This window comes from Enhydra lutris, unplaced genomic scaffold, assembly GCF_002288905.1.
Source record: "Enhydra lutris kenyoni isolate GAN:26980312 unplaced genomic scaffold, ASM228890v2 scaffoldscaffold43, whole genome shotgun sequence".
Taxonomy (NCBI): Eukaryota; Metazoa; Chordata; class Mammalia; order Carnivora; family Mustelidae; genus Enhydra; species Enhydra lutris.
In genome coordinates this window covers 10,467,490-10,481,569 of record NW_019154127.1, presented here as the reverse complement: position 1 = coordinate 10,481,569, position 14,080 = coordinate 10,467,490, and the positions used below count along the sequence as shown (strand labels likewise).

Here is a 14,080-nt window from a genome sequence, read left to right as displayed (position 1 = left end):
ATAAAATGCCTTTAATAAACAAAGCTCATGACAGGTTACTCTGGTGCTTTCTTCCACATAAGTGCATGAATTATTAAGAGAACACATTTGCAGCATTCACACTGTTGAAAGGGCTAATTAGAGCATCGTGCAACTCAGTAAAGCTTTGCTTGAAAACCTGGATCACTCAGAGATATTGGATATTCAGAGGTTGTCGGCAGACCTGCAGGAAAGTTAGCAAACACAAGTAACCCTCGTATGTGAAGATGTGGGCACCGTAGTGTTTCCATTATTAAGGATTTCTAATTCTCACCCACCTTTTTCAGCTACGCCAGCCCTCCTGATCACTGAACCTAGTGTGAAAGCCCCTGCAGGCGGAGGGCAGCTATCGTGAGCTTTGTCTGTAATTTCAAACACATTTGTTCCACCTAATCTAGGACCTGAGCATCCTGCAGTCCAGCTGGGACCAACAGCCTATTGTTTTTCCAGAGCTTAATAAGCCCTGTTCATTCAGTGGGGAGTAGCCGGGACACATACTCATTCCCAAATCTGTTACAACACATTACAAATATGTCAAGTGTTCAGGACTCAGTTGGGTCTCAGAAACAGCACGAGGCCCTCTTGACCTACATTTTCAAACAATCCTGGAGGTAAATGAATTCCACATTTTCTCAAGTATGTGAACAAAATGATAAAAGAGTCATCATCATGTAAGTAAATAAAAGAGCAAATTAATGTCATTTGCTCATTAAACTCTTAAGAATGAAAGACAGGTCATTGCTTTTAGGAAATTGGATATATAAGAATCCACACCTCCTTCCCATCACCCTCACACCATCTTCCATTTGGAAGCTAGGATCCTTGGGCCCCTTTATGCCTCACCATTACATCCCCCTGACATTCCGTGGATGTCCTCTGAGCTCAGGCCACTGCCATGCCTCCCTCAACCTGTGCATCCTCCCACCTAGAGTCTTGGCTCTAGGACAGCCCACTCCCAGCCTGTTTTCTGTCTAGAGCTCCCTACTCAGTGTGCCGTGAAGGAGTTACAAAGTGAGCCAAAGTAGTGAGCCCCTCCAGCCCCAGGTAGCCAGGAGGAGCCCCCTGCATTCACCCAGCTTGCTGCCATCAAACACACCTTGTCTGCATGTGGGAAAGACAGAAGCAGGGGCCTAGCCAGTGAGCATTACCCTTTCCTTGGCATCCCTGCCTCTCTCCTTGAGCCCCGTGCTCCACCAAGCACTTCCAATCACATACAGGATCCGGCCCATCATGCTTTATACCTAGGATGCACTGTTGCCTTTGACGTACATTTTTCTGTCCTTTGTGAGGTTTTGAAGGATCTTGTTACCTCTCTTTCTCTGGCTGAAGTATTACACTTAAGATTCTCAGTTAACGTGCCATAGAAAAGCCGCTCGCCCTATGCCTGGTGGGACTGGAGGTGAGGACGATCCCACCTGCCTCTGTGGAGAGCTCTGACAAGGGGTCTTGCAAACACGGCCTGGTATGGTGACATCCCCAGCTCAGACACCCGAGGGGCACTCGGCTCCTGCTTAGCAAAAGCCAACTAACTGCTCTGTGTTTCTTTGCAGGTGACCTCATACATTTGCCTCCATACCTTAGAATGGACTTTTTGTTAAACCGAAGCGGTGCAGGCACTAGCAGGGACCTGAGTTTGGGGCAGGCGTGCTTGGAACCTCAGAAAAGTCGGACCCTGAAGCGCCCCACGGTCCTTGAGCCAATCCCCATGGAGGCCTCCTCTTCCACGTCCTCCACAAGAGAGGGACAGCAGTGGCAGCAGGGGGCTGTGGCCACATTACCTCAGCGAGAGGGAGCAGAGCTGGGACAGGCAGCTAAGATGAGCAGCTCCCAAGAATCACTGCTTGACTCTCGGGGCCATTTGAAAGGAAACAATCCCTACGCAAAATCCTACACCCTGGTATAACAAACAGCATGACTGGACAGCGGCTGTAAATACAATTTAAAAAATTCAATCAAAGCTACCTTTTTTTTACGGAATTCCAATATTTATAATTAAAGAAAATTGCCAAAATATATTAAAAAAAAAGAGAAAATACTGAAACCACAGACAGTGCAAAGACTCTCCTGCTTTTTTTCTGTCTGAGTGTGAGCTCCATCTGCCTGGGCATCTGATTTTTTGGGAAAGAAGTCCAGTTTTATGATCTTCACAGGTTATTGCATTTTTACTGATTTTCTACAAAGTGCATGGGGGACTAATTAAACCTTCTGACTGGAAGTTCTATCACACAAGATTTAAGAACGAAAACGGGGAAAAAATTACCCTCTTTGTGAATTTAAAAGGAACATTGATTTGGGGGCAGGGGGGAGACTTTAGTCATGTTTGCACACCTTTCTTTCCCATTAGAAACTGGGTCCTCAATTTGACCTCCTTCTGTTGTGAATTAGGATGAGTGCCGTCAGTGAAGGGGTGGGGGGAATCAATTTGATTTTCTTTTCTGTTTATTTTTTAATTTAATGAGACACTCTTTGCATTTTGTCTAAGCGAAATAAAAAAAGAAAAGGTGGTCTGCCTTTATTTCGATGTCTACCTCTCTTGTCTCCTACTGATTGCTGGGTCCTTCTTCCTCTTGATGCTTGTGTTGCAAACACCAGGGCTGAACCCAGAGTCCAATTCAATAAGCCAGAGAGGGCACCAACATTTCAGCCTCCTCAGGGATGGCTGGGAAGAGCACAGATGACGCAGCTGGTCCCGACCATAATCAGGGACCGGCCAGGTACTCTAAGCCTCCCAGATGTTCTGCTCCTTCCTTGCCTCTCCACAGCACCTCTTGCCCTAGCTAGACCAGGGGTCAGCAAACCATGGTCCGGGGGCCAAATCCCGCTCACTGCTGCTTTTATAAATAACATTTTATTGGAACACAGCCATGCACACCATTGGCATTTTGTCTATGGCTATTCTGTGCCACAATGGCACAGTTGAGTAGTTACAACAGAAATGGTACAGCCTGCAAAGCAGAAAATATTTACCATCTGGTCCAATACAGAAAAAGTTTGCAGACCCCTACTCTAGAGTCCCGCAGTTAACACCAGCTTGCAGGAGAAAGCAAGAAAGGACCAGGGAATTCCATGCACCTTACCCTCTGGGACCTGCCCTGTCACACCATGATCAGTATCTAAGTTTGCAACAGACCATTTTGGTATATGTTGTCTCTGGTTCACTCTGTGTCCAGAGGAAAACAAGCCAATAGTAAGTTATGGTCCTCTGAAATCTAACTTTTTCTTCTTCTTCCTCCAAGTTTTTTTTATTTTTTTTTATTTTCAGCGTAACAGTATTCCTTGTTTTTGCACCACACCCAGTGCTCCATGCAATCCGTGCCCTCTCCAATACCCACCACCTGGTTCCCCCAACCTCCCACCCCCGCCCCTTCAAACCCCTCAGATTGTTTTTCAGAGTCCATAGTCTCTCATGGTTCACCTCCCCTTCCAATTTCCCTCAACTCCCTTCTCCTCTTTAACTCCCCTTGTCCTCCATGCTATTTGTCATGCTCCACAAATAAGTGAAACCATATGATAATTGACTCTCTCTGCTTGACTTATTTCACTCAGCATAATCTCTTCCAGTCCCGTCCATGTTGCTACAAAAGTTGGGTATTCATCCTTTCTGATGGAGGCATCATACTCCATAGTGTATATGGACCACATCTTCCTTATCCATTCATCCGTTGGAGGGCATCTTGGTTCTTTCCACAGTTTGGTGACCGTGGCCATTGCTGCTACAAACATTGGGGTACATATGGCCCTTCTTTTCACTCCATCTGTATCTTTGGGGTAAATACCCAGTAGTGCAATTGCAGGGTCATAGGGAAGCTCTATTTTTAATTTCTTGAGGAATCTCCACACTGTTTTCCGAAGTGGCTGCACCAACTTGCATTCCCACCAACAGTGGAAGAGGGTTCCCCTTTCTCCACATCCTCTCCAACACATGTTGTTTCCTGTCTTGCTAATTTTGGCCGTTCTAACTGGTGTAAGGTGGTATCTCAATGTGGTTTTGATTTGAATCTCCCTGATGGCTAGTGATGATGCACATTTTTTCATGTGTCTGATAGCCATTTGTGTGTCTTCATTGGAGAAGTGTCTACCTCCAAGTTTAAATTATTTACCACATGGCTCATCCTAACAGGGAACTTACTCTTTTTTTTAAGATTTTATTTATTTATTTGACAGAGAGAGAGATCACAAGTAGGTAGAGAGGCAGGCAGAGAGAGAGAGGGAGAAGCAGGCTCCCCACTGTGCAGAGAGCCTGATGTGGGGCTTGATCCCAGGACCCTGGGATCATGACCTGAGCCGAAGGCAGAGGCTTTAACCCACTGAGCCACCCAGGTGCCCTGGGAACTTACTCTTAACTACTCTGAACTGCATTCTTCATCCCATGACCCTTACACAGTGTGCTTAGGAAAGAGAACCTCTCCTCCCATGGCACCCACACCCCATCCCAGACTTTCTCAGGTCTCCATGACAGAAGTTTGGAACTGACCAGAAAACTTGATCAAATGCCCATGGCAGCTCAGTTGCCCAGGTAACAGACTACACAAGTACCTTCCTCTCCTAATATTCTCTGCAGGCTCCCATTTAAGCCACCAGCATAGATTGGTGCCAGTTATTACCATCTGGAGCATGTTCAGAAATGTATTTCCTGTTCTTTCTCCTCCCTCCTTCTTCCTCCCTCCCTCTTTTCCATCACTGCTTCCTTCCATTTATTTTCCAGGTAGGCACATTTGCCTACATAGATAAGTGACACAGAGTGCCTGCAGAACAGGTCCGGGACTCAGTCAAGACCACCTGCTGACATGAACATAGACGACTCTATGCTTGTGAAGTGTGTGTGTGTGTGTGTGTGTGTGTGTGTGTGTGTGTGTGTGTGTTTCTTGCCATGGTTTCAGAATTCGATCCATGTCACAGACACTCACAGACTGCTTTTGTATGCAAAAGAAATTAAGTGCTACTTTCCAGGAGAAAATTAAAACTATCTTTCATCAGTTTAAAACTTCTATATTCCCCAAACTTAGAAGTTTAGCATTTTTTTCTTTTTCTCTCAAGCTGTGCAAAAATAAAAATTCTGCATCATACCTGCTTCTGTAATGGATTACTTTCAATAATCCTGCCTTGATGATGTTCATTAAAATGAGTTCAAAACACAAGCTTTGTATCAAAAAGTCCAGTTGCCAACCTCTCAGGAAGTGGTCCACTCTTGGTAGCCATCAAGCTTTATAGATCCATAAATTAAAAGGGGCACCATGTAGTAGAACAACCATTATTGGGTGACAATAATTAATTTTCCTTTGGAACTCTACCTGTCTCTAACCTGATTTATAACGTCTTTGAGAGGTCATCTTGTTAGGCTAAGTCTGAACACAGATTGATGTATCTTAGAGCACTGGAACTCTGATAAGTTCTTTATCCTCTGCCAATAACTAGAGGGTCAATGAACAATAGACATTGGGTCAATGGAGAATAGCTACAAAGTCAATGCATGATAGCTCTTGGTTAAGAGAGAATAGGTTTAGAGTCAATGGACAATAGCTATAGGGTCAATGAGCTGGGTTTCCTCTAAGGCATCCATCCGACAGTCTGAAAAATGGCTATTTTCCTGAAGTGAGCAAGGCCTTCTCATAATACGTTGGCAGAAAACCACACACCCCTCACTGCACATACATCTACAGGAACTCCAGTGCTTCCATTTGGCTCACATGTCTGCTTGCTCACTTTCTTACATCCATATCTGCCATGACCATCCACGAGGAGAAGGGGGTGGAGAAGTGGAGGTAGGGAGAGATGGAGGAATGAAATGATACAAAGATTATCACAAGTGAGAATGGGTAAGCTCTCATCCCATTGTCTCCATGTCCTTGCCACAAAGAATCTTGATAGTACTTCAAGATACAGAAAACATACTGTTCTTAAAATAAGCAGGAGATCACACTTAGTTAAGGCTCCTCTGGTCTGGGACCTTGATCCTCCATAAGCCAAAAGGTACATGTGATTTTATTTTAAATTTCTTTTCAGTGTTCCAAGATTCATTGTTTATGCACTGCACCCAGTGCTCCATGCAATAGTTGCCCTCCATAATACCCACCACTCCCCTCCCCTCCAAAACCCTCAGTTTGTTTCTAAGTCCACAGTCTCTCATGGTTCATCTCCCCCTCCAATTTCCCCAACTCCCTTCTCCTCTCCATCTCCCCATGTCCTCCGTGTTATTCCTTATGCTCCACAAGTAAGTGAAACCATATGATAATTGACTCTCTCTGCTTGATTTCTTTCTTTTTTTTCTTTCCATTTTCTTTTTTTTAATCATTTTTTAATTTATTTTCAGCATAACAGTATTCATTGTTTTTGTACCACACCCAGTGCTCCATGCAGTCCGTGCCCTCTCTAATACCCACCACCTGGTTCCCCCAATCCCCCACCCCCCCACCTCTTCAAACCCTTCAGATTGTTTTTCAGAGTCCATAGTCTCTCATTGTTCACCTCCCCTTCCAATTTCCCCCAACTCCCTTCTCCTAACTCCCCATGTCCTCCATGCTATTTGTTATGCTACACAAATAAGTGAAACCATATGATAATTGACTCTCTCTGCTTGACTTATTTCACTCAGCATAATCTCTTCCAGTCCCATCCATGCCGCTACAAAAGTTGGGTATTCATCCTTTCTGATGGAGGCATCATACTCCATAGTGTATATGGACCACATCTTCCTTACCCATTCGTCCGTTGAAGGGCACCTTGGATCTTTCCACAGTTTGGCAATTGTGGCCATTGCTGCTATGAACGTTGGGGTACAGATGGCCCTTCTTTTCACTCCATCTGTATCTTTGGGGTAAATACCCAGTAGTGCAATTGCAGGGTCATAGGGAAGCTCTATTTTTAATTTCTTAAGGAATCTCCACACTGTTTTCCAAAGTGGCTGCACCAACTTGCATTCCCACCAACCATGTAAGAGGGTTCCCCTTTCTCCACATCCTCTCCAACACTTACTGTTTCCTGTCTTGTTAATTTTGGCCATTCTAACTGGTATAAGGTGGTGTCTCAATGTGGTTTTTAAATAAATGGCTGTGGCCTAGTTGTGAGCACCAAATCTATTTCTAGCCAAGGTGGACATCTTGCAGGGACTAGTACTGGAAATCCAAGGCCTGGTTGATTAGACTTGTCACCTACCCTGGAAAGTTCAGTGGGAGCTGACGATATGTCCCTGTTCAAAAGCCTTCCTCAGTTGCCTAAAGAGTGTGTCCTGTAGGTATCACCAGTTCTCTGAAGTTCACTAGGGAAGATTAAGTATCAACAATTTAGTATCCAGGGGTTCTGTGCTCCATGTTATTCTTCACCCATTGGCTCAAGGTGACCTGTCAAACAACACAGCCAGAGGAATGAAGCTGGAGTGAAGGAAAACTTTTCTTCAGCTCTTAGAAACCAAGCTGTTGTGGTCTTAACAAGGGCATAACTCAAGAAATCCTCAGGTTTAGGCAGAACTCTGTCTGTTTGCTCTTATATGCTATTTATTTGAGCTTTGTGATGGTAGAGCTCTTGAGCTCTCAGCAGGAATATCTGAGCCTGCCAAGCCAGGGTTAGGATGGAGGTAAGTGGTAACTAAGGACAGGGTCCTGGCTGAGTCCCTTTTCCCTCTGCAAATTGGTATTGAAGACTGGAAGGACCTTAGTGTTAGCTGGGTCACTCAAGCATCACTAGGCATGTGAGTGGGGAATAACTGTTGAGAGACAATCCTTCGTGAGTCCCTTGCATTCGTGCCTTTCTTCTGAGAGAAAGCATTAATAGATTCTGTTCCATCGTTCCAAGGAGTAGCTACCTAACAAATAGCTTTGGAAGATAGACTGATGTCTCCCTTCCGGGCAAAAGGCAGATCTGTTTCTGACCAAAATAATAAAAACAATGTCTCCCTCCAAGGCAAAATGTGACAGGTTTGCCAGCAACCCCATTTTAAGTTTGGAGTTTCCTGGGCATTAGACGCAGGCATCCACATCCTCCAGGTTCCCCATCTATCTGCATGACCTCAGGAAGGTTCCCTTGTGTTCTCCCATCTTCACTCCAATTTCATCTTCTCAGTGAAGACTTCTCTGAACACCCTATTCCCTACCACATCTAGCCTCTTCCCAGCACCAGCATTCCTGCTCCCACCTTTTCTGTAGCTCTCAGTCTATCCACTTCTCCTCTTCTGACTTACTATGTAATTTACTTATTTATAATGGTTATTTTTCACTCTTTATCTTTTCTGACAAGAAAGTCAGCTGCACAAGGACAGAGTTCCATTTTTCTCATTGTGTCCTCCATTCACAAGTCAGCACTTGGTCCATAGGAGGCATCCTATAAATGTTTGTTGAAATGAAAAAGGTGTTTGGTGTTTCTTAACTTCATGGTTCATAAGCTGCGACACAAACCTATTGTGTGCACAGAGTCTACCTAGCTCCTGTGCATCACCCCGTGGGCCTTGAGGGCACAAGGGATCTGATGGGAGTGTGGCAGTCATGTCAATCACTGTGCTGCAAGTAATACCACAACTGAGTCTCTGACTTAGGAGACGCGTGTCCTCTTCAAGCATCCATGGAACTGTGGCAGACCAACCAATTAGCTTTGGACTATGGTGCACATCAGACCTTCTACAGATCCTGACAAGGGTGAAATAGAAGTGGGGAACACTAGCACCCCCTCCACTCTCTAGCGGGACTCTGCATCTTTAACTTCTGGGTGTAATCTACTGACAGACCTTTTGCAATTTGATGGGAATGTTGTTGTTATTGTTGTTTTGCTTTTCTCAATCTCTCACTTTCAGAAAGGGGGAAAGGCTGGGAAAAAGTGACTTTGAGCCCATGGCAAGGAGTGTTTGTTTCATCTCCCAAGACAAACTTGGCAAAGCTGGAAAGCTCTTTGTGTTCCAGAAACTTCAAGCCAACTGTAAGAAGAAAAGGCAATGTTTATTGTCACTGGCATTGTGCCTCCCCAGAGAGGGTTGTGTTCTACTTCAAAGAAATAACCCTTCTATGGAGAGAAAAACAACTGAGATAATACATTCATGTGTGTAATGAAGGGAAGGTGCTCAGAAATGTCCTTGAGACAGTGGGGCCCAGGGCCAAACTACCACAGAGGGGTTACAGTGACCAGCTGGATATCACAGTTGTGGGGCCGAGGGGCAACATTTCCAACCATGCTGTGTGTGGGCACAAAATTATGTTCTCAAAGAGTTAATTCATGTTTGCCTTAACCTGTCATTCTCTGAGGTTCCCCTAAGGGCTGAATGCCTCAGTAAAGAGAGGAGACCACCTTTTCCCACTCCATGCAGAAATATTTGGCAATCTATTAAAAAGTTGCTTCCAGTTTCTAGGTCCAAAATTTTTTTTAATTTTTTAAAATTTCTTTTCAGTGTTCCAGAATCATTGTTTATGTACCACACCCAGTGCTCCATGCAATATGTGTCCTCCATAATACCCACCACCATGGAGGGGGGTGGGAGGTTGGGTGAGCCTGGTGGTGGGTATTATGGAGGGCAGGTCCAAAATTTTAAGTGTCTTACAAAGATTCAAATTCTGAGATGGAGCAATAATGGTGCCAGCATGCTAGTCTAGCCCTCAGCCTTAGGTATGTGGAACAAAAAGACCTTTGACCTGGGCAAAAGCACAATCTTCCATGAAATCACTGTGCCCACACTCATTAACACACAAATGAAACACGTCCCACCCACCACATCAGCAACCCTCCAACATCTATGTTCCCATCAAGGTGGGAAGTTGCTCCGTCATTGACCAGGAAGGTATCCTGACGACAGTCCAAAGAGATGTACTTTCCACCTGCAGAGCAAAGCACAAGCCTGGTAAAGTCATACTGTTAGCCCAATGCTACCTATTTTTCTGACTGCTTGGCCACATGACAAGAGAGCATGCCTGTTCTGTTGAAACTTCCACTTATCTTCTTTCATGATCTTCAGCATAGTGGACCTTGGTGAAGATATTCAGCCCAATCATGTAGCAAGAATTAACCTTCAACCATCGAAGAGATGATAATTTCATTAAGAGTAGTTAAGAGTCTTTTGTATCAAACCAAGCATAATGAAGATGCTTGCAACAAGGGTTATCATAGCAAGCGGCAAGGGGACATTCTAGTGGCTACAGAGCCAACTGGAAACTCTCCAGCTTCCATTCTTGTCAAAGACTGTTCTCAAGATGTCTTTGTCTGTTTGCCTCCCAATGTGCCCATTCTGCTGAACATGAAAACTGTTGTGTTTAATGATGTTGGGCCATAGTAGGATTTGAGGCTGGCAAGGCACATGGTATAACAGCAAGAACATTGTGCAGAGAGGCTCGGCTCTAGCACCAACAAGCCCAGGAACTCACTGTGGTATCTCTTGCTTGGCCATCTGGTTTGGACATCTGCAAACAGACCTGATGGGATCTGCTCTCCAAGGCCCTTCCAGCTCAATGAGGGGATGATCCTTCTTGGTGTCAATCTCATTGGGTAAATATCCGAGTTCCTTGGAAGTGTGTGTGAGAGGCGAGGGCTGCACCACATTCTTTTTTTTTTTCTTTTTCTTTTTTTTTAATTCCTCCACCCAGCCCAGGCATCAGCCAAAACTGGTAAATGTTTTTAAATGATAGGGGGCACCTGGGTGGCTCAGTGGATTAAGCCTCTGCCTTCAGCTCAGGTCATGGTCTCAGGGTCCTGGGATGGAGGCCCGCATCTGGCTCTCTGCTCAGCAGGGAGCCTGCTCCCCCACCCCACCCCGCCTGCCTGCCTCTCTGCCTACTTGTGATCTCTCCCTCTGTCAAATAAATAAATAAAATATTTTTAAAAAATAAAAAATAATAGAAAATAAATAAATAAATGATGGTTAGGAAGTGAATGTAGGTGTGCAGATGTTTTGTAGAATGCAAAAAGATACTCTAAATATGCCTAAGCCCAGGGTGTAAGAGAGATTTTAACCTTTTTAATAAACTCTTAAATTCAGCCAATTACTGTGCATGTGCTCTTTATCCTGAGGGAGGGGAGTATAAGGAAACCTGGTTCTGATTGCTTGGCCACATGCCAAGAGACATGCGTGTTTCACTGAAACTTTCACTTTTGAAGGTTTCGGGTAATAGAGACTTCACTGCATGTTGCATAAAATCTCACATATACGTATTGAAGAGATTGACCTTCCCTTTATTCCTTCAAAATAAAGACTTGTATTTATATAGGCTCCATCCAAACATTAAATTCAGCAGATTTCCAAGTTTGTCCCGGTAACCCTTGTGAGAGTCACAGAAAACTGATTTTTGTTGTTGCCACTGTTGGTAGCAAGGCTGGTGTCTGTCCTCAGTGGGTATAGCCCACATGTGCCAGGAAATCACACTCCCCACTCTTGGAAATGTAAACCGGTGTTCCACAGCTGAGGCTCCTAGGAGGCCAGCACTGCTGATGCTATCCCAGTTCCACCTGGGTCAGACTAAACTGTCAAGTCTTTCTCCAAACCACCATCCCATCTCCTGCCCTCACGTTCAGCAGACAGCAACCAAGAAAACATTTTCCTTTTTCTGCATACCCCCCCCAAACTCTTCTGAGCCTATACCCTTTCTTATTCTTGCCTTCCCAGGGCAGTAGAAAAAGTGGCCCCTTCTTCCCCACAGCTCATCTGTCCATCTGTAGTCTGGGACTCAACTCCTCCCACCTTTGTAAGACCCACACTCCCCTGTCCACTCCTATCTTCTCTCATATTCACATGTAAAGACACCCAACTCTTCCACATCAAGAAAAAATAATCTCTCCTTCCACCCTCCACTCACTGGGGGCACTGTCCTGTCCCCACTCGCCTTCACAACAAAGCATCTTGAAGACGTGTACACCGTGGTCACACACCCTCACCGCCTTTCTCCCACCTATTCTTTCCCCTGAAGTGGACCTCCCGAAGGACACAGAGAAATTCCTTGTGGTCTGATCCCATGACCCCCTCAGTTTGCTCTTCTGCTGCACTGGAGAAATTGTCTTCTTCCTGGTTTCTGTTTCTTCTGCTCTTCGGGATAATTCTTTTCAATTTCATTGATAAGGTTCTCATTCTTCAAAGCTCCTTTCAAATGTGCATTTTCCCAGATGTCCCCCCTCACTCTTGTGCATTTATTTCTCACCCTGGACAATTTTAGTGTCCCAGCTGCCATCATAGCTTTAATTATCATCTGCATTCTGCTGATTTCTAATTTATATCTCCAGCTTGAACTTCTTCCCTGAGCTATCAGTCCACATCCAACAGCCTCTTGGACATCTCCATTTGGATGTCCCATGCAAAGCTCAAATTCAGACAAAGAACACTGATGACTGTGTTTGCTCTCATTGCTCCTGGCTCCCCCTTCCTGAGTACCCATCCCAGTGATGGCTTTACCGTCCAATCCAGGACTCTCCGTCACCTCCACAGTCACTAACCATGTCTCTTATCCTCTCACAATTTTCCCTGTGCTTCTTAATCTCTCAGCAACTGCTCTGGCTCAAGTCCTTCTTCACATGGATTATTGCAATGACTTCCTGGAATAGGTCTTAGTATCTCCAATATTATACACTTTCCAATCTCTTTCTCTACACCAGTGTACACTCTACACTAGTCTTCTTACCATGCAATTCTCATTGAGTAATTTATTGCTTAACAATTTTCATTGTTTTCAATTGCCTTAAGTAAACTATGCAAGCTGTTCAGTATGACATTTAAGATCATTCAAGATCTGGTTCTCATCTAGTGTATTCTGTCTAAACTAGACTACTCCTTCATCCCTACCAACATGACTTTATCCTCCATCATCCTTTCCACACAGACACACACTCGATGTTTCTGTCAGTTTCTTCAATATTTGTACCTTGTCTCTCATCCTTGTGACTTTACACATGACTGTTCATCCACCTAGAACATCATATCCCCTATCCCACTTGTCTGAATAGTCCTCACCCATCTTTCTGAGCTCAGCTCAGAGGTCACTTCCTGGGGCATAGTTGTCCTTCTCCCTTCTCACATCCTTAAAGCCAAGAAGGAGACTTAGGCTCAGGGACCCTGGAATTGCAGGATAAGTTATGACACCTACTGCTCTGAATTATGACAGTTTGGTTAGGATCTGCCACTACTAGCCATGAACTGTAGGTCTGTGGAAGACGTTGTCTGCACTTCATCTAGAACTCCTCACATCTCTTTTACTCGATTCCTCTGTGCCCATCCTCTGGCTTCAACTGTCTGTCCATGTGACTCTTTTTGGAAAAACTCCCTTTGGCTACTAGAGTCACTTTTTACATACAAGTAAATAGAGCAGGAAGTGCCTGGAAGTTTATGTCCCTGGATGAAGAGGTCTTCCCAGTGACTGGCAGGCACAGGGTGTGGAATCCAAGATGCCTTGCCTATGAGCAGGGCAACCACCCTGTTGACCTCTACCTTACTCCAGTTCTTCCTGAGACACAAGTCTAAGTCCAGGACTTTGAAGTTATCTCCTGTTTGACATCTTCCTTATTCTTCTGTGGCTTGGAAAAAGCAGCAATCATGAACAAGATTCACATATATCGTTTTACATTTCCTCCCCCACTGCCAAGGCCCACACATCAGAGAGCTCATGGAGTAACAAACGTACCATGATGGGGGTCCCATATAGCAAAATGTTGTCTAGAACAAAGAGACCACTTAGGGCAAAGAAAGTGGGACATTAGGCACATGATAATGGGTCTACTCACCCTATTATGTCTATAATAATAGAGCACAATAAGGGTACCTTGAAGATATAGTCAAGATCCCAGAATGGAGACAACACCCCATGAAGTTGGGGTACTGTGGTCCCCCAGGATGTAGCACTTATCTTAAACCAACAGCCATTATAAGGTACTAAGTCCCCATGGTAGAGTACATGGATCCAGAAACCAAACTTTAAAAGCAAGAATGACAATAACTGACCTTCACCTACAACAAGTCACAAGGAAATTTGTGATTTTATCCCCACAATTTTAGATTCTATAGGTCTAGAGGCCCACTTACCAGAGGATAACTGTTTCCAGCAGGAGATACAGTAAAAGTCACATTAAACTAAAATTGCAGCTGCTACCCAGTCATTTTGGGGTCTCTCCAACA

General features: G+C 44.6%; 1 protein-coding gene across 1 annotated transcript in view; it reads left to right on the top strand.

Moving 5' to 3' along the window:
* LOC111155672 (DS cell adhesion molecule) overlaps nucleotides 1-2,526 on the top strand; it is a 766,750-nt gene extending 764,224 nt beyond the window's left edge. Inside the window, exon 34 of the mRNA XM_022515961.1 lies at nucleotides 1,569-2,526. Within this exon, the coding sequence (XP_022371669.1) occupies nucleotides 1,569-1,921 (353 nt within the window). The 3' untranslated portion in view covers nucleotides 1,922-2,526. The remainder of the gene's footprint in view (nucleotides 1-1,568) is intronic.
* Nucleotides 2,527-14,080: the final 11,554 nt, after the last annotated feature.